Genomic DNA, 24531 nt, shown 5'->3' with positions numbered 1-24531 from the left:
CTGATCCCCATCTTGTTTTCCCACCCTCGCCTCTTTACGCCCCGGGGGCTTCACGTTCAGCCGCCGCGTCCCGGGGAGGGCGAGGCGTCAGGTAAGCTCTCACCTGGGGCGGGTAGGAGGGGAGGTGGGGGCGGGGCGGGGCGGGGTGGGGCGGGCCCGGGGCGGCGGCCCCACCCGCGACGGGGCGGGGCGAGGCCGCGGGGGCCAATGGGACGGGGGGCTCGCCGCCCGGGGGTGCCACCAGCGCGGCTCCCTCCACCCCTGCTCCGCCCCGCCCTTGTTTAAAGCCCCGCGGGGGGCTGGTGGCGGCGCTGCGAGCGCTGAGCGGCGCGAGGAGATGCGTCTGGGCGCCGCGCCACTGGCATCATGCGCCCCCCGCCCGCGCTGGCCCTGGCCGCGCTCTGCCTGCTGGCGCTGCCCGCCGCCGCCGCTGCCGCCTACTTCGGGTCAGTGCCCGCCGCGCCCCCGGCCCGCCTGCCTTCCCCTCCTCCGGCTACTGCAGGGCCAACTTTTCCTCCCTCGGCCCCGGCCACCGCTGGATCTCGAACTCAGACCTTAGCTCCGGCAGCATCCAGCCCCACCTCGCGGTCGGAGTTTGCGTCGCCAGCCCTGTCTCTGGCTTCTCAGGCTCAGACCCCCATAACACCTACTAGCGTCCAACTTTCTGGTCTCCTTCCCTGCCGCTCTTCTCACCCTTCCCTGTCCGAGACCTCATCCAACTCACCCCGCCCAATCTCAGACCCCGGCCCAAGCTCCCGCACTCTGCACGCATCTTGGACCCTGGCCCGGTCCACTCTGGCTCGATCGGTCCTTGCCTGTCCAGGTGTCCCTCCCGCGCTCCGATGCCCTCTCCATGATCCTCACTCGGCGCCCCGTCTCCCCCCAATCACGGGCTCTGTCTAGTCACAGTCTGCCTCGGGCTCCCTCCCCACCCCGTGCCTTCGCCCCGCGGAGCAGAGACCCAGAGGGCTGGGTGGATGGGTGGGGGTGGGTTGTTATGGAGGCCGGGGGAGGGGATCGCGCAGATCCAAGAGGAATGGACGAACCCGCAGACCGTGGGGGAGTGTCAACTGGAGATGCGGGAGGGAACTGGCAGCTGGGGAAACGCGACCAAATCTCAGACCTGGCGTCGGGTGAATTCTCCGAATGACGAAGAGCGTGAGAAGGGAGGTGATGTCCATGATTGGAAAAGGAGGATCAGAGTTGGGCTGACACCTGGGGAGAGCGAGGGGCGGGAGCAGGGAGTGTTTGGAGCGCAAGTTACCAGGCAATTGTCCCTCCCTCTCCGACGCTGAATCGCAAGTACTTGGGGCAGGTAGATGGGGTCGCGGGTGCGAAGGCACTTTCCTGCCCTTCACCCCAAGTCCGCTCCAACTATGTACAGTCTGTTACTTTCAGTCATGCCACTTTTTGTGATCGTCACAAAAAGTGAGGTTTACAGTCTGACTACAGCAAAGGCAAGGAAACACCAAGCAAGTGACCCTGCTTTTAAGACCTACCAGGGAGGGGTAAGTAAGGGTCTGATGTGTCCCCGCACAGGCTAGAAAAGGGCTGTGGGCCAATTTCCAGGTCATGACCCCTGTGGGTAATGGCCTTTCTTGAACTATATGGCAGGTGGGGAGAGTTCAGGTTTGCCCACCCAGACCCTATCTCTGGGCTCAACTTCCTGGTGCGTTGGGAAGACCACTCAGTCTCTGAGCCATAGTGACCCCTTTTATAAAGAAGGGGACAAATTTGATATGACTGAGCCTCTAGATCCAGTCCAAGGTCAATGCACAAATATGTTTGTTTCCTGATGATTTCAGCCTTAAAGACACTGTTGTTGCCTCAGCAAGTGAGATATAACAGGGCACAGACTCTAGGTTCAGTCCCCAATGCTGCCACTTGCTAGCTATATCCTCTTGACTAAGTCACTTAACCTCTCGGTGCCTCAGTTTCTCATCTGTAAAATGAGGATAATGGTTTCTATTTCATATGAGGATTATGTGAGTTAGTACACGTATAGCAGTTAGGACAGTGTCTAGCACACCATAAATGCTCATTATTAAGGAGACCAGGCATAATATCTTGATATTCCAGCTCTGACAGGGGTTTCTGAAAGAGGAGGAGAACAAATGGTGCCTTCATCTTCTAGGACACCAGCTCATTTCCACAATTCTTTTTGTTGGTGGTGGTGGTGGTGGGGCAGGGTTAAGGTTGGGATGGGGCAAGGGCCAGGTAGGGTAGGAGGAAAGGGATTCCAGGAGGCTTTAAACCACTCTGGCTGGTGTGGTTGGAAGGGAAAGCAGTTTGCTGCAGTGCACAGTGTTAGAATTTGAGGGCGGTGGGCAAGGGGGCAGCGTTGGAAATGAGAGGGGAGATGGTGCATTAGGCCTGGGTTAGGGATCATGTGCGTATTGGAGTCCTCTCTTCCAGGTCGTGAGCCTGGCTGGGCAGAGCTGGCAAAGTACACTCAAGCCACCACCACCCCAGTCTGGGGAGCAGGACAAATACTCAGAGAACTCATGCTGTTATGTGTTTGGTCTTTGGGAACATAGAAGATGCAGCCTGAGTTCTCACTGAGGAAGCCCTGTTGTGACTCAGGCCAGTGTTGCCAGCTTCCCATCAAATTTACTCCCCGGAAAGAATCTGTATCAGTCATCTACCCTGTAGTGAGAATGTGAGGAAATGTGCGCTCCCTTCTCTAGGACATTTGCATTTACAGTCTTATTTCTGATTTTAAGATGAAATGTTTTGGCATCTTGATCAAAGAAAATTCAAACATCAGAAGAGCAGGTGAAGCCAATCTTCTTGGGATCTTCAAAATCATAGAATTATAGGCTTACAAGCTGGAAGTGACCCCCAAAGGAACTCTGGTCCAACTCCCTGCTTTAAGCAGGTCATGTATTATTAACCCAGTTTTTCAGATGAAACAGCCATCATTCCCAAACCACAGTGAGCCAACAGCTGCTTCTACTGCTTTTGCATGAGACTAGAGCCTAATTCTGTCAATGGTGATGATAACAATAACTAGTATCACGATTTACAATTGCTTCCTCATACAGCTCTTCTCTCAGCTGATCCTCAGAGCCATTCCTTAAATTATATTTGATGGGTATAAATAGTACCTAAAAGGAAACCGAAGGTCAGAAAAGTTCAAAGATTCACCCAACATCACATAGCAAATTAATGAGAGAGGCAGGATAGAAACCAGGTCTTGCCTCCAGTCTGGGATCTTCACCTTACTGCCTAACGCTGTTGGTCACCTACGGGAGCAGTAGCTGTGGAGAAGCTGCAGAGGGTGAAGGGGTGGAGGGTGGCCCCCTCCCCTGCTCGGTTTATTCTGTCAGACCCTCTTGGCTGTGGTGGGATGAGTGAGGCCATACTGTTCTCCTCTGTCCTCAGTAGTGAGATGGGATGCATTGAGCCCAGCTGGGGTGTCAGGTAGGCTACCAGACAATGGTATGATGACAGTGGGATGGGAGGTAGACCAGAAGTCAGGCCCAGGTTTGTTATGGTTCTGGACTACTCTATGTGTTGTTCATGGTCAAGTCACTTGCCTTCAAGGTCTTTTTAGCACCTGGAGGTCCCAGGTTTCCCTAACAGGCTGATCCTGGCCTGGAAGTCTAGGATTGCTTAAGGGCTCATGTTTTGGCTCAGATGACTTGGGGATTCTGTAAATATTAACTTCTGTGATGTTTTATAAATGAACTGTATTATGTGAATAGTTGGGCACCTGACAGGCCTTGTCACCTGATCCCGTCTTTAAGTCATCCCAATGGCTTTGCAATTAGAAATAGTTCTTGTGGATACAACTTTTAAAATCATAGTTGACTTCAGTGGTGCTTTTAAAATGTGTGACCTCTGCACTGGTTGGGTTTCTTTCCTTTCTGGAGACAGTACTGAGAAGTTTATGGAAGCATACTCTTTTGAGTCAATTAGACCTGAATTTGAATCCTGACCTTGCCTTTTGCTAGCTGCATGACTTTGGGCAAATAGTTTAACCCTGCTGAGCTTCGGGTGGTGATAATACCCATCTTATAGGCTGGTGTGAGGCTTAATTGAGACAGTGAATAAAAGGGCCTGACAGACTGCCAGGCACATACTAAGTGTTCAGTACTTGGTGGGGTTCTAGCCATCATCTTGGGGTGGGGAGATTTCATCATTGTGAAGAAGCAAAATACAACCTTAATTTTTTTCCCAAACCAGTGTTACATACGATAAAATGCAAGCATTCTAAGTGTACAATTTGAGTTTTAACAATGGTATACCCCACGTAACCACTACCACAATTATCTGGAACAATTGCCTTCATCCCAAAGGATCTTCTGTGCTCCTTTGCAGTCAGCTCTCCCCTACCAGCCCCAGGCCATCACTTTTCTACCTTCTGTCACTGTAGCTTAATTTTTTCCATTGTAGAAGTTCATATAAATGGAATCATATGGCATATATAGCCTTTTGTATCTGAATTCTTTTGCTCAAAATATATTTTGAGATACATCCATGTTGTTGCATATATCAGTAGCACCTTTTTTATTGCTGAGTAGTATTTCATGGTATAGATGTATCACATTTTTTTAACCATTCCCCAGTTGATGGACATTTGGATTGTTTCCATTTGGGGCTATTCCAAATAAACCTGCTGTGCGCATGTTTTTTTTTGTGGACGTATGTTCTTATTTTTCTTGGATAGATACCTAGGACTGGATTGTTAGACCATATGGTAAATATATGTTTAACTTTGGTTGAATAAGAAATGGCCGAATAGTATTATGAAGTGGTTGTAGCATTTCACACAGTAATGTGTTCGAGTTCCAAGTACTTCATATTCTTGTCAGCTACGGTCAGTCTTAATTTTGCACATTTTAGAGGGTATATATTGGTATCTTGCTGTGGTGTCAATTTGCATTTTTCTACTGTTGAATAGTGTGTTGAACATTTTTAATGTGAATATTGGTCATTTTGACCAATGGATAACATCTTTTTCATCAGATTGTCTTATTCTTATTGAATTGTAAGAGTTCATTATATATTTTGGATACTAGTCCTTTGCCAGAAAGTACTAGCAATATTTTATCCTTCTCTGTGACTTGCCTTTTCATTTTCTTATTAGTATCTTATAAAGAACAGTTTTTAATTTTGACGAAGTACAGTTTTCAACATGTCCTTGTATGGGCTATGCTTTTTGTGTGTCCTAGCCAAGAAATCTTTTTCTTCCAGAGACCGTAAAGGTTTCCTCCTATGTTTTCTTTTAAAAGCTTTATAGGTTTAGCTTTTACATTTAGATCTGTGATTCTTTTTTAGTTAACTCGTGTGTATGGTGCGGGTAAGGATCGAAGTTTATTGTTCCCCATGTGCATATCCACTTGTTCCAGCACCACTTGTTGATAAGGCGATTCTCTCTCTGTTGTCCTCTTTGTTGCAAATGAATTGATCGGTATATGAGGGTCTATTCCTGGACTCTCTATTCTGTTTCACTAATCTATATGCTTATCCTTCTGCCTCTACCACACAGTCTTGCTTACTGAAGCTGTTTAGTGAGCCTTGAACTATAAGTTCTCCAACTGTTCCTCTTTTTAAAATTGTTTTGGCTATTCTGGGACCTTTGTATTTCCACATATGTTTTAGTATCAATTTATCAAATCTACAGAAAAGCTTGCTGGAATTTTGATTGGGATTGCATTGGATCTATAAATCAATTTACAGAAGGTTGACATTCTAACAATATTGAGTTTACTGATTGATAAACCGGCCATCTCTCTCTATTTAAGGCTTTTAAAATTTCTTTCAGCAGTGTTTTGTAATTTTAAGTGTGCAGGTATTACAAATATTTTAAAAAATTATTCATGTGTTTTATGTATTTGGGTGTTTTTTTACATTAAAAAAAAAAACATTTTAAGGAATTGATTGGGCCCTGAAAAAAACAAGGCTGGAGAAAAGAAAGAGTAAAATAAATTTTCCTGCTTTGGGGTGGTGGATTATAAGTCAGACATCACTGGTAAGAATCACTGTGTTTGGGGAAGGAATTTAGGCTGGCTTGCTCCTGGCTGAGCTCTCCCCTTCTCAGAGCCGGGCTCTAGAATTGGGCTCAGGGTCAAACCAGCCTCTTCAGTGGATGATAGTGGATTTTCTGAGGCTGTGAAGGGGAAAAAAGAAGAGAAAGAAGTAGGGCAGGGGAAATTATGGGCTGGAATCCCATAAGCAAGAGAAGTCCTTGTGCCTTTAGGATTATGTGCTCAGGTAGAAGCTGGACTCAGGAGAAGATAGACCAGCTAGAGTGAGGGTGACACCACCCTGGCATTAGCCTGAGTAGGCTGGATACAGCCCACAGCCCCGGACTTGGAGTCACACAAATTGAGTTCAAATCCTTCATCCTGCCACTTACTAACTGTGACCCAAGGCAGGTCAGTTGGCTGCTCTGACCTCATTTTTTCCCATCTATTAAATGGGTTAATTCTTACCTCATAGGGTTGCTGTGGGGGTAAATAAACGTATATCAAAAATGATGAAAAGTTATTTATATATAAGGAGTCTAAGAAATCTAGTGGTCTGTCTTAGAGCATCCTAAGTTAATGAACATCTTTAGCGACATCTGTTCCTTCCTCTCTTCATTTTTAGCCTAGTCTTTGTTTAATTTGAGTCCTTCCTGTGCTCAGAACTTTATGTGCGTGATCTCATTTAATTGCGACAGCCCAAGAGGTATGATTATCTTTATTTATAGATGGGTGGGGAAAATGCTCAGAGAGGGCAAGTGCCTTGCCCAAAGTCACACAGCTGGTGGCTGGCAGCACCAATATATGAATTCCAGTCTGTCAGAATCAAGAGCCCGCCTCTTTCTCGCTGCCTCATGCTGCCTGTTGAGCCTTTCTCTTCCTGGGCAGCTCTACTCTGTCACACATGCCTTTCACTTGGCCTATGACATAGGCATCTCTTATGCTACATATCTTAAACCCTTGTTTTGTTATCCTATTCTTCATGTGCTCATGTGTCCAATTCATGCATAGCTCCCTTTAGACAGAGGTCTTGGGCGCCCTGTTGTTGGTTGAGTGCCCCCATGGTCCTGAGCATTGCTTCCTGGGCTGCAGCGACTGTCTAGGTGGGCAGTCTTCGCTTCCTTTCTCTGCCTCTTCCTCTCCCCCAGAACCTCCCTCTCCTCCTCCTCCTCACATTTGTTCTTTCATCTTCTGCTCACACTTGACTCTCTTGATCACATGTTGCTTTGCCACCATCTGGCCTCTGTCTGGATAGGAAATGGAAGCAAAGCAGAGAGCAGAGGCTTGCCCCCATCAGACTCCAGAAGTCAGCCATACCTGGCCTTCCATGGGAAGCAGGTGGCAGCAGAGATGAGCCTTGGGGTAGGACAGTCACCTCAAGCCCAGACCCCCTCACTGGAGAGATGAGTCTGTGGTTGGCGGTAGGGGGTGGGCGGAGAGTCTTAAAGAGTCAAGAGAGACTTGGAGCCCCATGCTTAGTCAGTCTTGGAAATTCTAAATACTGGTTTTAGGTCAAGAGTAGAGAAGGTCTGCTTTCCTGATAGTTAACAATCCCTTTGAGGCCAGATGCATTTCAGGATTCAAGTATTTTTGCATTTTAGAAATACACATACACCACGTGTAACATAACATCTCTCACCCTGTAATCAGACACTTAATTTTTGCAGAAAGACATCTACGTGTTGGGGTAAATCAAGTCTCTACCAGATGAGTCCACCACAACTGTACAAAAACTTCGTGGTTTTCTGAGCTTTCCAGAGTTTGGAATTGTGGGTAAAAGTTTGTAAACCAGTGGCAAACTTTCAGCACGTGTCATTACAAGAGGTTGTACACGCTGAATTTGAAAGAAAGACTTGGGCCAAATTCTTGGCTTGTCCTCACTGGGTATCAAAGGGAGGCTCTGGCTGCCCTGAGCACAGTTCGTCCCCAGGGAACATGCCTGGTTCTCCCGGTCCACATAAGAGCTGTGCAAGCTGGAGGACTCAGGGTCTGACTGACTGTGGCCACCTGGAGATCTGGTGTTGTGGGTGGACAGCATGCACCAGAGATCACAGACTGAGGGTGGGGACGGCGTGGCCACAGGCAGGCTCTTCTAGAGCCACGCTCTCCCAGAGACCGCAATGCCAAACTTGGGAGCCAGATAACAGGAAAGTCAATGGAGAAGGGTAGGGGAGGGCTTAGAGAGCTATGCTATGCCTGGGGTTGGACATCTGAGGGATTTATGCAGTTAGCAGGTGTCTGAGGAGCACCTGCTTGTGGTGGGTGATCTGGGCTGGGGACAGAGGGACCTCAGGGGATAAGGAACTATGATGTCTGCCAAGATCTCTGCTTGGAGAGAATGTCAGTTTAACCCTGAGGAGAGAGAAAAAAAAGTGCCCCAAATACAAAATTAGTGGTAATGTATCTGCAAAAGTAGGGGAAAACAAAGAGGATGGTCAGAGCGGGGTGGGGCTGGCAAGTAAGGAAGGCTTCCTGGAGGAGATGGGCAAGCATCATAGCGTGTAAGAGCTGGATGGGGCCTCTGGGTCACCTTTTCCATTCCCTGCATTTTTGAGTCAAGTGTTGAAAAAGACAGTGTCCGTAAAAGAGTCTAGGGGATCCATGAGGCTTTTGAACTGGGAAAGGCTTTCTAGGTAGGGGTTATGGCATGAAGAAAGGGATGGAAGTTGGCCTGAGAGCCAGAGTAGGAGGGCAAGGAGGAGACGGGCCTGGCCTGAGGGGAGAGGCCCTCTGCTACAGCCCTGGCTGGCTCTGCGTCCAGGATGGTCAAAGGTGGAAAGTTGTTCTGGTCCTGCTCTGGAGGACCCCACTTCCTTCCTGAAGGAGCATTGCCTGGGGCTGTCCTGGCTCACTCTGGCCCTCCCTAGACATTTCGGAGAGTGACTCCTTGACAGGCTTGGTGAGATTCCTGTTATCCCTGGAGCTGAGGGTTAGGGTGTGCAGGGGTGTGGGCCAACTCTGGGACCTTTAGGAAGACAAATGGAATCTGCGGCACGGGGTATATCTGCCTGGAGCATGGGTACACGATGGCACTATCCTCATCACAGAACGATTGCACGCAAGCATTCCCCAGGGGCCTGGGTTTTCCAGGACCTACAGCCCCGCCTGAGCCTGCCTGTCCATGGGGAAGAGGGTGATGACTCAAGAGCCTGCCAAGATAGTTGTAGGTAGTTGGTCAATTTGCCATAATTAAATAATTTGGCCGAAGTTCCCCAGTTCAGGATCTCATGGTTGGGACAGAGCCGGAGGGGGTGTTGCCTGCCTCCAGCCTCAGTAACCGCTTGCCTTTCTCTGCGGTACCCACCCCACGCCTCCTACTCTGCTCCTCACCTCCCATGAAACCTCTTTCTCTCCACATTCCCAGACTCTCTCCCGTGATCTTTCCTCTATCTAGCAAAGTGTGTTCTCAGGCATTGATATTATATCAGACTCTTACACTCTAGTATAAATAGGCAGGCCGCTCCTTTAAAGTCAGGAGGCTTATTTCTGACTTTTGGCTGGGAAGAGAGTGAGTTTTAGACCAGGGAAAAGTAATTCTTTTAAACAAAGGGTCTCTCCCTCCTTTGAGCTGCCAAGGAGGCCAGAGGAGTCCTGACCAAGCGTCTGTCCCTTCAAACTGTCTTGTGTTCCTATCGCCCTAGACGCTTGCTGTGGTGATGGTGAATTTTGCTTCCCTGAGGTGTTACATTGAAACTGAAAGCAGAAATTGCCAGCCGGAGACCTGGGGCATATCCTAGTCCTGCCACTAACTTAATGGGTCACCTTGGACAATAAATCTTACATGAGCTCCCAGGGCACCAGACAGGTCAAAGCAGAGACTCTCATACTTGGCAAACCTCTTGCCCTTCTCCCTGCCCCCAGAAGCCTCAGGGATACTTCCCAGGAGCCATCAGAGCAAAACCTCTGGACTGGGTGACCTTGAAGGGATTCTGCAGCCCCTAAAATATAATGATTCAAATGGTGTACTTTGGGCCCTGGCCGGGGAAAGCAGGGAGATGTAGAAGTGAGGGATTCCTCTGCACAGGAGTGACTTTTGGGACTCTCCATGCCACCTGATCCGTGCATGCCAAGGTTCCTCTCCTCAGCTTCAGCTTGAGCCTGAGTGGAGAGGGAGGGAGACAGGAGGAAAGAAGGGGAAAGCATTTCCTCCCCAGATGTTCAGTAGCTGCGCTCTAAATACCCACGATTGTCGAGATGCAAAGCATGCCTTCTGTGTGGGCTGCTTACTGCCCACTTAGCTTATGAGCACGAGTCTTCCTGATGCCATCCTCAGTGGGCAGCCCAGTCTGTGGCTGCAAAACAGGAAGTGGGGCTGTTCTCGGAGAGACAAAACCTACAGCTGGGACAGGCTCTTTCTCTCTGAGCCAGGGATGGGGTGGGGGATGAGGCTCTGGTGGGCTCCTGGGGAGGTGGGGGAAAGACGGCGACAGGAGTAAGTCCTCAAGGCGGTTTCTGAGGTTAAGAGCTGGGGAGGAAAAGAAGGCTGGACCTAGGAGGGGCTGAGGAGGCCTCAGAAAGGAAGGTAATGAGTGGCCATGTTTGTCTTGGTCTTCTGTGGGTAGACCTGGCTTGAAGCTGATGCTCAATAAAGTCCTTCATATTAATTTTGAGTCAGTGAGTGAAAGAAGGGGATGGAAGGAGTTGGCATGAAGGTAACGGCTGGCTTTGCAGGCTGCTCAATAAAGACATCTTGGAGGAAACGTGAGGTGACACTAATCCAGAAGAGGAGACAGGGGTCCGAAAGATGGGGAGAAGGCTGTGCTGCTGAGCACATCACGTGACAGGAGGAGAGGAGAGAAGCCCCCCCGCCCCCCCTGAAGAAAGGCAGCCATGGCCCTCTCTTCTTGGGCCAGTCACTGCCCTCACTAACTCTCCCCTACTGGGAAGAGGTGGGTGGTGGAGAGCACCCACAAGGATGGCAAATGTGGGTTGAGTGTGAGTGCGTGTGTGTGCATGCACGCACATGTGTGTGCGTGTGTGCGTGTGTGTGTGTGTGTGTGTGTGTAGGGGGTTTAGCGAGGGCTGTGAGGGGAGGGCTGAGATGTTTGAGATGAAAGCACAAAGGGAGCACTTACCATGCAAATGGCCCTGCAGCGGAAGCCTGTTATCGGGGCATCTAATGGGGTTTTGTAGGGCCAAGGCCAATGCTCCAGGCAGGGCAAGGCTTTCCTGGTTCCCAGGCAGCTGTCTGCAGTTGGCATGAACTCTGGTGCCAGGCACAGCTCCTGGCCCCTTTAACTAAACATCCAGACATGCTGGCATGGCCAGGTGCCCTGGGAACCACCAGCCTTGTTCTGCACCCCCCCCCCCCACTCACCTACCCACATCCTGGGGGTGGTCTCCTCTGGAACCATAAGACTCTCTCGAGCAGAAACAGGGTGTGTGTGTGTGTGTGTGTGTGTGGTGGGGGAGAATAGAGCCTGGGGCTTCGGTTCTGCTCTCCCCAGGTGATGGAAAGTGTTCTCCGCCTGCTAGGTCTGGGAGCTTCCTCCCGCCTCCCTATTCCCACCGCATGGCCTCACTCTGCAGGCAGGATGGGACTGACCGAGGTCAGGTTCTCACCCAGATGGAGCTAGGAGTCCTGATCTGCGTCCCTGAGCAGCTACTGATTGTTCCTTGGGGAGCTGGGCTAGTTCAAAGCTTTCTTCTCCTTCCCCTGCCCCTTAGGACCTTAGGAGAATCTTGAGTATTCTTGAATCCTACTAAATTCTCCTTAAGGGCAGGAGGGTGTCGCAGCACCCACCACAGTGCCTGGCACATAGTAAGTGCTTAAGAATGACACTTGCCTGGAGCTTACTTTGTGCCAGGCGTTGTACTAAGAGCTTTACACACATGTTAACTAATTTCATCCTCGGGACAATCCTACAAGGTAGGCACAGTGATTTTACGGAAGAAGCACAGAGAGGTAGAGTTCCTGCCCAAGGTGGCACAACCAGTAAGAGGTGGAGGTGGGATCTGAACCCAAGCAGTCTGGCTTCGGTCCTACTCTCCCACTAGTCAATGTGTAGTCTTCAGATGTAATGAACTTAGGTGGGGAGTGGGTGGCCCCAAGGTCACCAATAAATGAGGACAGACCTGGGATCCAACAGCCTAGGGGGCCGGAAGTCTTTGGGTTCCCACACTCCAGCAGGTGGTAGGTGATTGTTCTAAGATGAATTCCCTTTCTTCTCTGGGGTTTGATTGTCTCTGGGGTCCTGCCGACATTAAACCAAAGTAGTTTCCTGGGAAGCTTTCCCCAAAGTCTGGAAAAGCTTTTGCTTCCTTCAAGGTCATCCTGGATGGGGTGGCTTTAATCAAAACTGTGGGTGAGATGAGCATCAGGGAATAGGAAAGGAGGCAGGGGTGGGAAGGGCCAGGAGTAGACGGAGGTCTGGCAGGGAGTGGGGGTGGGGGTGTTATGTGAGATGGAGTCCTGAGAGGCACCCTTGACTTTCCCCACTCTGAGGGGAGACAAGGTGTCCCAGAAAGTGGCTGAGGATGCTCTGAGGCATCTTATTGTGTGGGGGCGGAGGCTTTCGATCTTAGTATTAATCTAAGTGCCACAGGCCAAGGGTACAAAGAGCAAAGGGCAGAGGCTGGGGGCAAAGAAGCGAAGAGAATAGAACTGGTTGCTGGTTTCTTAATGGGAAAAGAGAGGGTGGAGTGCAGGCTGGGGAAGCCCAACTGGGAGCACGAATTGGGAAGACCAGCTGGGCCAAAGCAGGTGCAACCCATGAGAATGGGTGGTTCCCAGGCGTCTCAGGAGCAGTTGAATCGGGCCTGAGTCTGAAGAGTTCTTGTCCACCAGCCCAGAAGAGCGAGTAGCAAGTTCCCAAATTATCCATCCTCTGCTCTTCAGTCCAGAACACTGGTCGTTTGTTTGGCTGATAGCATCTGATTTGACATGGAGCAGCATTTTTATTAAAACTCGAAATTTTGTCGGGATTCATCAGACTAGTGAAACTCACCTGATCTCCAGTTTACCCTCATGAGGCTCAACTAACATGTGGACAATCGAGATTTTTGCGGCAGGGCTGGTGGGTAGGGTTCTCAGGCCTGGAGTGCCAGGGAGTATAGTTTCTTCAAGGGGAGGGAATTATATCCACTGACCCCGGAATAGACTGGAACCTGCACCACACAGAATGGGTGCACGGAGAAGAAGCCTCCTCTAGCGGATGCCGTGGGATGGGCGTGTGTAGGAGAGTTTATGGAAATGCTTTGAGGCATTTTCTAAATTCGATGTCATGGCCTTATTTCTTCAAAGGAAATATGATCCCAAACCACAACATAGAAAACAAATAAGAGGGGAACTGGGTCCGGGAAGGGCTCCCAGCTGTCTTTCTAGACCCTGCAGGGCAGTGCCAGGAAGACTTCTAGGAGAGCAGCCCTGGGCAGACCAAGGCCCAGGGTGGCCTGAGGCCCCTGTGCGGTTGGCTGCCTTTCCTGACCATTAATCGCTACTAAGTGTCATTACCGCTAATAAAATTAACCGACTTTATACTGGATTCCTGGGGCCATCAATCATAGGGTCTATTACCTGAAATTAAAAAAAAAAAAAAAATCAGGTGCATGTGGATGGGAAAAGGGTGCTGAGCCTGGCTTACAAGTGCAGCCTAGGGCACACTGGTACTCGACAGCTGGCAGAAGGTCATGATCAGGGATGGCACTCTTAGTTAGACAAACCGACTCTAAGCCTTGACGCTGTACTATTGATAGGAGTGTCTCAGGCAAGAACACAGCTGACCTCAGGAAGACCCTGCGACCAAGAGCTAAAGAGCTCCCAAATTCTCTCTCTCACTTTCACTTCTGCCTCTCTTGATGCCTTTGGTCCATTCTTTCCCTCCTCTCATTAGATCAACTTTCCCTTTTTATCTCGAGTTACAGGCCCAGTTACCCAAAGAAAGAAAGAGAAAGAAAGCAGCCGTATATGCTCTCTTAATTCAAATCCCAAATTCTCAGAGAAAGAACCGATTGGCCTAGCTTGGGTCATGTGATTCTCATTGGTCCAGTCAGCAGGTCATACATAGCAGCAAGGTCATGTGGTATAAAGTAGCTTATATGGTAATCATGTAGATCAAGGGTCCCCAACCCCTGGGCTGTGGACCGGCACTGGTCTGTGGCCTGGTAGGAACAGGGCTGCTCAGCAGGAGGTGAGTGACAGGCAAGTGAGCGAAGCTTCGTCTGTATTTGCAGCTACTCCCGAGCACTAGCCTCACAACCTCAGCTCCACCGCAGATCATCAGGCATTAGATTCTTATAGAAGCACCCGTCCCTAGTGCCAAAAACATTGGGGGTGGCTGATGTAGACAGAAAGAACAGGTAGGTAGCCAAACCAGCAGGCGTTCACAATAGTAATTTAATTTAAAGAGCTTAAAAATAAGCACTCAAAAAGTGGTAGATGTACAGTGTAATATAGATCACATAGCTATGATATAATAATAATTGCTATTCTTCTTAAGATGGCATTTGAGACAGGCCTTGAAGGATGTGCAGTCCCGTCGATCAAAATTCCCATCACTCCCTGCTTGTTCTCTCATCTGTCCATTAGCTGCTGTAAGGAGGGTCCCAATTTCTGAAACGTAGGAACTGTGTGAGCAGTTGTCCCTCAGACCATCCTCTGGTGTGGGGAGGAGGACATTCGAGGGGCTAGATGGCTACTGCCTCTTTGCTCCCGGCAGCCCCCAAGTGGCCCTCCGCACGGGAAACCAGTCAGGGTGGGGCCTCCTCAGCTGGAGTTGACATCAGGTTCTGCTGTGGACCTGCCAAGGGTCAAGCTCTAAGGGTTTCCTGCCAGGCTGCAGGGAGGGGTTTGGGTGTAGACCTGGTGGACTGGAAATTTACCCATTTGCCCCCAGATTAATGATTAACGGGTCCCTGCCCTCACCCTGTCTGGGAGGGGAACCCAGGGCCAGGCTGGGCCAAGAGGAGCCTGATAGCATCTGTCTCTGCTCAGAGGTTTCGGAGATATGCTCCACACTGGGTTGGCTGCACCTGATGGATTTGAAATCTATGGATACTTTCTGGGGGCACTTGGGGCCTGGCCAGGACACACTCTCCCTCTGGGGCAGACAGGGAGGGTGTGGCATCCAGCCAGATGTTTATGGCTGGGGCAGTGGCTACAAACAGGAGAGCTGTGCCCTTGCCTCCAAGAGACATGGGCTTCTCTGACCACTCAGGGCTTGCCTTGGCCAGTGGCACATAAGCAGGTGTGACAAGTGCCACATCCAAGCAAGAGCTTTAAGAGCCATTGTGTGGCTCCATCTTTGCTCTTTTACCTCAGCTATGAGGCTGGCATGTTCCAGAAGGGGCTGCTTCCTCCAGCCTGATGTGTATTCCATCCATACTGAGGGGTACTGGGGTATAGGACAGTAAATATTTTGAACTAGTAGAACCATTTCCCAGAGAGCTTCTGGGGAGAGGGAAGGTGAATTCTAATTCTACTACTTTCCACTTTGCTGCTGATCTGCTGGGTGACTCAGGCCAGTCACTGCCTCTTCGTAAAACCTTTGTTTCCTTTTCTGGACAAAGGGAAGGCTGCTGAAGTTAGAGAACAAAGCATCTCGTAAGAGGAAAGAATTTTGGGAAACTTCAGCTACCAAGAAGGTGAACCAGAGTGTCCTAGGTGCTGTGATTGATACTTTTCATATAATCCTTCCAGCAGCTTCAGGAGGTAGGAAGGATCACTATTTCTCCTTTCCAGAGGAGAAAACCAAGGCTTCAAGTTCACCCAGCTAGAAAGAGGCGGTCAGGCTTAGAACTTGGCAGCTGGACTCCAGAATCCACACACTGCAGATGTATTAAAACAAGAAGTCTGGAGCTGATGGCCCGATGGAAATACAGCTCCTTCACCTTCATCCACCCATCTGTCGGTCTGTCCATCCATCAGCCTACCCACCCTTCCTTCCCTCGTCCCTTCCTGTGATTTTTCCTCTTTCCTTTTTTCCATCCATCCTTCTACCCATCCAGTGCTCCCCAAGTATCCCTTTGTAACAGGCACCGAGTGGCCAGATGGTTGAAGATCTATCTGGGAATTATGGGAAAAAGTTAGGTTGGCCTGGATTAGCTGGGCAGTGACATAATAATGTAAGAGGGAGAGGGATATCAGGGAGATAAATCAGCTGGGTGTCTGCTCACCTACCACCCTCCGCCTGCCCCTCCATGCGGCAGCCAATCCCACATGTAGTATTTTCCAAACTTCCCTGATCATCAAAGCTGCCCAGGCTTGTGGTAAATATACAGATCCCCAGACCAATGAAGCAGAATCGCCACATGTAGATCCTGGGGATCTGTGTGTTTAATAAGCACTCCAAGTGATTGTTCTGATTAGGCAAGTTTGAGAAATAGGGTGGGTAAGAAGAGAAGAGATTTTAGCATTAGGAAAACTTGGGCTTGAGATCCTACTCTAGCCCTCATTATAAGCACCTTGGTTTCCTTCTCTGCAAAATGGAGACATAACCCCATGGGGCCAGGCTCCCTCCGAGAAGGGCAAATCATGAAGCCCCCAAGAAGGCCTCCTTCCCCTCACCTTCCCACGTCCTCGGGGACTGTCATCTATCACACACCCCCCACGCCCATCGCAGCCCCCATGGGTCACAGCTGTACCTTCTCTCGCCCTCTCTAGCCTGACCGGGCGAGAAGTCCTGACGCCCTTCCCAGGGCTGGGCACCGTGGCAGCCCCAGCACAGGATGGGGCCCACCTGAAGCAGTGTGACCTGCTGAAGCTGTCCCGTCGGCAGAAGCAGCTCTGTCGGCGGGAGCCCGGCCTCGCTGACACCCTACGGGATGCCGCCCACCTGAGCCTGCTCGAGTGCCAGTTCCAGTTCCGCCTGGAGCGCTGGAACTGCAGCCTGGAGGGGAGGACGGGCCTGCTCAAGAGAGGTGGGGAGGAGGGCTCGGGGGGAGGCCACTCTTCCCTCAGCCTTGGCCCAGGTGTCCTGGCCACACTGCCCTTGCACAGCCCCAAGTGTCCTGGGGGTTAATGAGGCCCAGCGTTTTCCTCAGTTTTGGGGAGTCGAGGAGCAAGGAGGACACAGTAGAAGAAGAGGCACAGTGCATCCTAGAGGAGGCCACAGATGAGATGGATGGTCCCCCAGTTTTCCCCCTCAGCCTGCTGTGTGCGTGCATACACGCGCGCGCGCGCGCGCGCGCACACACACACACACACACACACACACACACACACACCCCAGGGTACAAGAGCATATAAGCATGGGAGGCAGTTAATAGTTGGCCAAATAACACGAGACAGGCAAATTCATTCGTTCGCTCATTCACCTGTTTCTTTTGTTTATCACATCTGTTGACCCATCTTTCCCCCCTTCTCTTACTCATCCCCTCCCTGGCCATCTGTTCCCTAAGCATCTGGTGAGGCTCACAGCGAGCCAGGCACTGTGCTAGATGCTGGAGGCAGAGCCAATCACGACCCCTTCTGCCCTCAGAAAGCATACGGCCTAAGGGAGAAAGCAGGTCATCCTGCGGCTCCATCATCAAGTGGCAGCGCTATGGCAGGGGCTTTTACAAAAAGCAGCCATGGTGTATGCAGGAGCAGCCAGCCCCTCTAGGCCAGGTGCTCTCCATGGCTGCGAGGGGCAGGGGTGGAGCTGATTCCCATCACCCCCAGTGTCACCAGCACCCTAGGCACAAAGGAGAGCAGGCAGGAGACAGCAAGCTCAGCGGGGAGGCCGGGCTCGGACCACGCCCCAAAAGTACAAGAGTTGCAATGGTCCCAGGAGTGGGTGGATGATCGGTCTGGAACAAGTCAGGCAGGAGACCCAAGGTCATTCTGTCGTTGGGTCATTCCATAGTAGGTAGCAGAAAATGACATTTGAGGGTTACCATGAAGCACAGGTGGCCCGCAGGGCATAGTTCAGATCCAGGGTTTCAGAAATGATTGAGTCCAACTCGCTCACACATTGACTTGGAGTCAATGTTAGTGGTTCGGCCCCAGCTTTGCCTCTCCCTGGGTGCCCGAGTCACTTCCCTTAGCATCTCAGTGCTCTCATCTGTCCCCCTGTCCTGCCATCTGGGGAATCTAGGCACGTACTCTGTAGCGAATTTGAAAGTCCCACTTAAACGACAGCAACTCACAGCCTGAGCTTAAGGAACAGGAGTCGGGGAAGCTGGCCTGAGCTGTGTCCCTGGGTTCATGTGCCCCTCGCCCTGCTCACCAGGGACAGCCTCTAAACCCACTCTCCTCCTCCCTGCCGGATCCTCGTGGTGCCCGGCCCAGGTTTTAAGGAGACGGCCTTCCTGTACGCGGTATCCTCGGCCGCCCTCACCCACACTTTGGCCCGGGCCTGCAGTGCCGGTCGCATGGAGCGCTGCACCTGCGACGACTCTCCCGGCCTGGAGAGCCGGCAGGCCTGGCAGTGGGGCGTGTGTGGCGACAACCTCAAGTACAGCACCAAGTTCCTGAGCAACTTCCTGGGGCCCAAGAGAGGAAGCAAAGACCTCCGGGCGCGGGCGGACGCCCATAACACCCACGTGGGCATCAAGGTGAGCATATTCCCGGACACTCCAAAGCCCTTCCCTGGCAGGGCGCAGGGCCCAGGACCAAGGTCAGTAGGAGGCCAGCACGTGCCCTGCCCCCCAGCACACACACCTCATTCCCTGGGCGCCTACTCTGTGGACAATCACCAGGCAACAGGAAGCAGGGGAGGGCCCTGAGGGTCATTGGTAGCTGGGCAGCAGGTGGAGTCAGGCGCGGGGCCGGCCTTGGTGAGGCAGACATGTTTGGAGGTGGGTCTCCATCCAAGCACTGGCCTTCCTGGAGATCTTGGAAGCCAACATAGTTTGACATCTTTGATCTGGTGCAAATCCCTCTCCTTCAGTTCTACAAATGGGAAGAGGAGGAGGCCCAGAGGAGAAAAGGGACTTAGCTGAGGTCATATAGACTGTGGGAGGGCAAGAGGGTAAAAAGCATCTAGGCCTATTGGGATGAGAGGGCTGGGAGAAGCCTGGGCTTCGGTTCTTAGGAGACCGAGTTCTGACTTCTGCACCCTCATCCCTGAGGGGGCATAAACCAGGGCGACTGCATTCAGTTGTGCAAGCTGTCCGCTCCACAGGACTCTGGGCCGAGGGGAGAAGCTGGGGCTGAGATCCGGCCCACACTCATCTCCCAATGCATGTGGGCACAGGACTGCCTCTGCCCAGTGGAAGGGGAGATTTGGGCTAACTGGCACCAAGGGGCCACATGGGCCACCTTGAGTCCTACCTATCTATCCCCCTCATGTGACCCTCCGCCTGCCTCTTTCCCATCCTCCTGCCACACCCCTCCCGGCATCAGTGCTCTGAGGGCAAGCTCAGACCATGGCCCCAGGCATCTGACCATGCCTCCCTTCTGCCTCTCCTCGCAGGCCGTGAAGAGTGGCCTCAGGACCACGTGTAAGTGCCATGGCGTATCGGGCTCCTGTGCCGTGCGCACTTGCTGGAAGCAGCTCTCCCCATTCCGAGAGACCGGCCAGGCCCTGAAGCTGCGCTACGACTCAGCCGTCAAGGTGTCCAGTGCCACGAACGAGGCCTTGGGACGCCTAGAGCTGTGGGCACCTGCCAAGCCAGGCAGCCCCACCAAGGGCCTGGCCCCGCGGTCAGGGGACCTGGTCTACATGGAGGACTCACCCAGCTTCTGCCGGCCCAGCAAGTACTCCCCTGGCACGGCGGGCAGGGTGTGCTCCCGGGAGGCCAGCTGCAGCAGCCTGTGCTGCGGGCGGGGCTATGACACCCAGAGCCGCCTGGTGGCCTTCTCCTGCCACTGCCAGGTGCAGTGGTGCTGCTATGTGGAGTGCCAGCAGTGCGTGCAGGAGGAGCTCGTGTACACCTGTAAGCACTAGGTCTGCTGCCCAGTGTGCCAGCTGGGCGCCGCCAGGACCTCCCGTGGCGCCCAGCCACCTGGAGGCCGCCCAGCGGTCCAGCCAGCCCCCCGGGCAGGTACACCAGTGCGCATGCGCTCTCCGACATACGCGTCAGCGCACACATACTGTTCTCTCTACCAGGCCTCCGCAGCCTTTTCTTCCCTCGACTCTCAGCAGTGAGAGGTGTAGGTCTCACCCCCGAACCTAAGGCTCCCCAGGCTTTTCGAGGACTGAGAACAGGAAGACAGAGTGAGAAAGATGTGCGGGAAATAGGGAGACCAGGAAGAAGGCAGGGCCAAGGTTTCGGAGGGCAGGGAGGGGATATCCCACTATCTCGATTCCTAGGATGAGTGGCCTAGAGCCAGCAAGATGCCGGGAGGTGACAGTGCACTGAGTTGGTACAGGAAGACAGTAAACCCTCCCCATTTTCCTGGGCCAAGAAGGCCCAGGGAGGCAGCGTTGGCTGCAAGCAAAGGCCGGAGTCTGGCTGGAATGTGTCAGTCCAGCCCTTGGGCCAGGCTCAGGTTGCAGGGAGCCTGGGGCCCACGCACTGTCACTGCCCGAGCAGCTTTGCTGTGCTAGAGATGAGAGGAAAAGCCAGGTGATGGGAGCTGTTGGTTTGAAGAAAAGAAAGCTTTCTGGACTTCAGTGGACCCAAGTCAGATATGTGTCCTGGAACCCTGTGTCTTTGATGTCATTTTTAAAATACGCCTGTGCCGAGGCCTCATTCCTGTCTTGAGAGCTGAGCTTTCTACACCCACCCAGGCCTGCTCAGTAACGGCACCAGTGGAGACCCAAAGCCAGTAGGGAGAGCCAGTCCCCGGGGCAGGGATCAGACAGTGCACTAAGCTGGCGCAGGAAGACAGTAAACCCTCCCTATTTTCCCTGGGACACAGAACCTACAGTCCCAGCCTAGGAGAGGATGACAGCCTCCTGGTGCCAGGGAAGGGCTTGCGAGCTCAGTTTCTCAGCCTCCCCTTAAGCCCACTTTGTTTGGTCAACTCCATGTGGCTGGGCTATGCTGTGAGACCCCAACATAGCTGACATTTGTGATACAGAAAAGGTGGTTTCTAAATTCTGATTCCGGTTACATTTGTACTCTTAACAGCTACTCATCTTATTAAGGTTTTTGCCCTGGCTGGAGGTCTAGGCGTGTGAAAGTCTTGCTAAGCCTGGCTTCCTGGGGGTTCCTTTATTTACTAACGGCCCCTCACATTGGTCTCACCTAAGAAACGTAAGTGACTCTGCTAATTTCCTCTGACCTTGTGGATATATCCAGGGCTACTACCTAGGCCCCATGTGGGGAGAGGAGAAGGAAGCTGGTACACACGCACGCACGCACGCACGCATGCACGCACTCACACGTGTCCCTTGGACCTTCCAGGCTGAGGGTTCCCGTTTAACAGCACACACCCCTCTGGCTCAGGACCAAGACCTTGCAGGGCTCACTTTGTTGGATGCTGTGTGATTCCCCAGGGCAGGGCCAGATGCCAGCCGGGAGGAAGTGACCTCCTCCGGGACGTCGTTGGCCACTTTGCCGGCCCTGCCGCGCCCTCTGTCAGCTTCCTTTATCCCTGAACCCAGAGTTGCTGACCCTCCACTGAAACAGGAAACTTCATAATCAGCTGAATGCTCAGAAACTGCCCATGTAAGCCCCAGGAAGAAGCCCCGGGGGCTCCCGATGACCTCCGAGGCAAGGAGCTGCTGTCTTTGGTGGGTCAGGGCAGCCTGCAGAGTACTGGATCTTTGGCTGCAGAGGCTCTGATGAGAGGCCAGAATGCCCCAGGCCTCCTTCCTAGACTGACTTTGCTGACCCAAGCAGCTGGCCCATATCTTGGCAAAACAGCAAAAAGGAAAGAGGGCTGGTTTTCTAGTTTCTTCCACGTTCCCACCACATGGAGACTTTTTCTGCCAGTCTGATCCATCCTGCTTCTCTGAGACCCTACTCTGCCTACACCCTGGCTCAGCCTGAGGCATAAGGCGGCAGGAAGAGGGGACTCGATCCACCAGCACACCATCCGCACTCTAACTGCGTGGCCAGCAGTGCCAGGGGTTACAGGAGGACAGAGGGCAGATGCTGAGGAACCGAGGCCATGGCTGGCCACCAACACCGACAACCCAGGCCAAGTGCACGGGTGCAGGCCCTGAGGGCCCCTCGGCCTGCGGGGTCCTCCCTCTCCAGCCCTCTCCCTTCTTCTCCTTTCTCGCTCCCATCCCTTTCTCTTCTAGTTGCCCCCAAAGGTCCACCTCAGCCCCACTGGGTCCCTGGGGACCAGCGAGCACTGACCCCCTCATTCTGTAGCTTTAAGGGAAACACTCACAGGGTATTTTTTTTTTTTTTGTCTACCTCACATACATAGATTTTAGGGCAAAAGAAAATAATTTATATAGCTAAGATATATGAGAAAATATTTATGGTATTTATATAGTTTCTATATTCCATGGGCGGCACCTGGAGGGGCTTGTGTGTTCCGCCACAAGCCATCTGTCTGGGGAGGTACAGCCTGGCCTGACTGGGGCTCTCGCTGAGCTGGACAGGAGGTGGCTGGGGAGGAGGCAGTGTAGGCACCTGTGTTCCACTGCCGGGTCTGCCCCGGAGCTGGGGGCCCTGGTGGACTTAGTCCAGAGCCTCCTTGTGCCGTCTGTAACTTCTCTGCTCTGGCAAAACTGTTTTGCTCATAGTAATAATGACAACGAGGATCACCACACCTTACATTTGTAAAGCACTTTCAATCTTTAGGAACACTTTTGCCCTTTAATCTCCCTGGAATTCCCCATTATCCCTCTGAGGTTGGTGGGGCCACCTCACTGTGCCCATTTTACAGATTTGGCCCAGGGAGGAAGGGCTACGCTTGAAGTCATGCTGAAGAGGTTCCTTCGACAACTATATACTGAACTTCTCCATGAGCCAGGCACTATGGGAGCTGACTTATCCCAAGCCTGTGAGCCCCAAAGCCTGGACACATCCTGAGCCCAAGGACCCAGAGAATGGCTGCTTACCTGGCTGTGTGACATGTGGGCCATTTGGATCAGGACAGCACTTCAGCGTTTCTCCACGTGGAGTCCTGTGTCTCGGGGGCTGGGACGGCCTGAGAAGCCTGGAGAGACCAGGACCCCATGCAGGCCACTGTAGGGACTCCACCATCGGACCCCGCCCCGCCTTCTGCTCAGGCTTCCCAGGGGTGTCAGGCAATGTCACAGGGCCCTTCCCAGCCCACAGATGGGTTTTGTTTGCTCTCATTTGTGTTTTTATTTTTTAAATGAATTGTTTTCCATTGGATTTCTGGCCGCTTCTTGTACAATCAGCTGTGCTGGCAAACTGGGCCTACATCCCCACCGGCCACAGTCAGCTAGAGAGGGGGAGCCCTATCAGACAGGACGCCTGGGGCTTCCCAGGTCGCCCAGTGCCACCCACCTCAGCCCAGCTCACGGATGTTCCCCCTGGCTCTTGTGGGTATATTGTGTCTGTCCTCTGGTCTGGATACAGCCAGCTTCCCCGGTGTCCTCCATTGCCTAGCAGACAGACAGACAGACCTGTGCAAACCCCGAAAGTTCTCTCTTGCTTTCCAGAGTTTTCTTCAGCCATGGACTTCAAATGCTTTTTGTCGCAGCACATTTGAGATCACAGTGGGAGCTATCATGCATCGAGCACCTGTTCTGTCCACCCATTTAATCGACAATTGTTTAGGAAGCTCCTACTAAGCGCCAGGCACCTCCCCGGAAGCTGGGGTGCACCAGTCAGGGAGACCAAGTCCCCGCCTTGTGGGGCTGACACTCTAGTGGGGAAGAGAGACAATAAACCAATAAACTACATGTCAGTTATCTGTACCCATTTTGTCTCGCTTTATTGCAATCACCCTGCACCTTGGAGAGAACCACCCGCATCTTAAAGTTAAGGAAACGGCGGTGTGAGATGCGAAGGCTCTGGAATGCCCCCGCCCGCAGTGGTGTCAGGATGGGAACACAGAGCTGCTGGCCTCCAAAACATGGTTCTTTCCGCTCTCCGGTACTGCCGCCCCTCAGATGTGGGTATAGCAGGAATGGATCGCCCCGTTTTATGGATGCTGGGCAAACGAGCCCAGAGGAAGGAAGTGATCCATCCAAGGTTACATGGCAAGCCAGGCCAGGTTGGAGCCTGGGTCCCCTTCCAGAGATAATAAGTATTCCTAGCGTCCTCATGCAGTGGCCTGCAATGCGGGGTGGGGTGGCAGAGAGAGAAGACGAAGCAGGAGCCTCCAAGGACTTAGGGTCGGTCTATTGGGAGAAACAAGAGGCATGGCTGGCCATGCAGCGGTTCAAGTTATTTAGAGGTCAGCCCCAGAGTCCCTCTTTGGCCACACTGCCTTCCCAGCATGCTTTGAGAAGTGTGTGTTCTCAACCAGCCGCTGCTCCTGGGGGTCCGATGGGGCAGAAGGCCACTTTCTGAGCACCGGGCAGCAGGGAGGGCTTGTCCCTGCCCTGTCTCCACTCTCCAGCCCTGCTGGTATCCACTGGGTGGGTGGGGGGGTCCCCAGGGAGGAAGGCGGAGGGAGGTCCACAGTCCAACAACCTTGAGGGCACCTACAGTTCCACTTGCATGCCTGTCCTAACGTGTTCTTTCTGCCCAGTGTTTCTGAGCCTGGAGCTGGTTTTGAGCAGTGACAGAAATGTCCACTTGCAGCATCAGGCTCCAGCGTACCAAGGGGTTTTTCACTTGAGCCTCATGAGGCAGGCACCCTTCTTCCCTTCTT

General features: G+C 52.4%; 1 protein-coding gene across 1 annotated transcript; it reads left to right on the top strand.

Moving 5' to 3' along the window:
- Positions 1–310: 310 nt before the first annotated feature.
- Positions 311–24227, top strand: WNT9B (Wnt family member 9B). Its single transcript, XM_016139822.2, has 4 exons — positions 311–446; positions 16573–16829; positions 18181–18446; positions 19307–24227. The coding sequence occupies exons 1-4, from the start codon at positions 367–369 to the stop codon at positions 19778–19780; spliced, it is 1077 nt and encodes a 358-aa protein (XP_015995308.2). The 5' UTR covers positions 311–366; the 3' UTR covers positions 19781–24227.
- Positions 24228–24531: the final 304 nt, after the last annotated feature.

The sequence above is a fragment of the Rousettus aegyptiacus genome, unplaced genomic scaffold (genome assembly GCF_014176215.1).
Source record: "Rousettus aegyptiacus isolate mRouAeg1 unplaced genomic scaffold, mRouAeg1.p scaffold_m13_p_6, whole genome shotgun sequence".
Taxonomy (NCBI): domain Eukaryota; kingdom Metazoa; phylum Chordata; class Mammalia; order Chiroptera; family Pteropodidae; genus Rousettus; species Rousettus aegyptiacus.
The sequence above is the reverse complement of the archived record's forward strand: the minus strand, read 5'-3'. Positions and strand labels throughout refer to the sequence as shown.

Excerpts from the sequence above, each read along its gene's own strand:
- WNT9B (XM_016139822.2), top strand. The coding sequence starts at position 367 with ATGCGCCCCCCGCCCGCGCTGGCCCTGGCCGCGCTCTGCCTGCTGGCG. Across the intron at positions 16,830-18,180 it reads GACGGGCCTGCTCAAGAGAG|GTTTTAAGGAGACGGCCTTC; the intron begins GTGGGGAGGAGG and ends TGCCCGGCCCAG. Across the intron at positions 18,447-19,306 it reads ACACCCACGTGGGCATCAAG|GCCGTGAAGAGTGGCCTCAG; the intron begins GTGAGCATATTC and ends CTCTCCTCGCAG.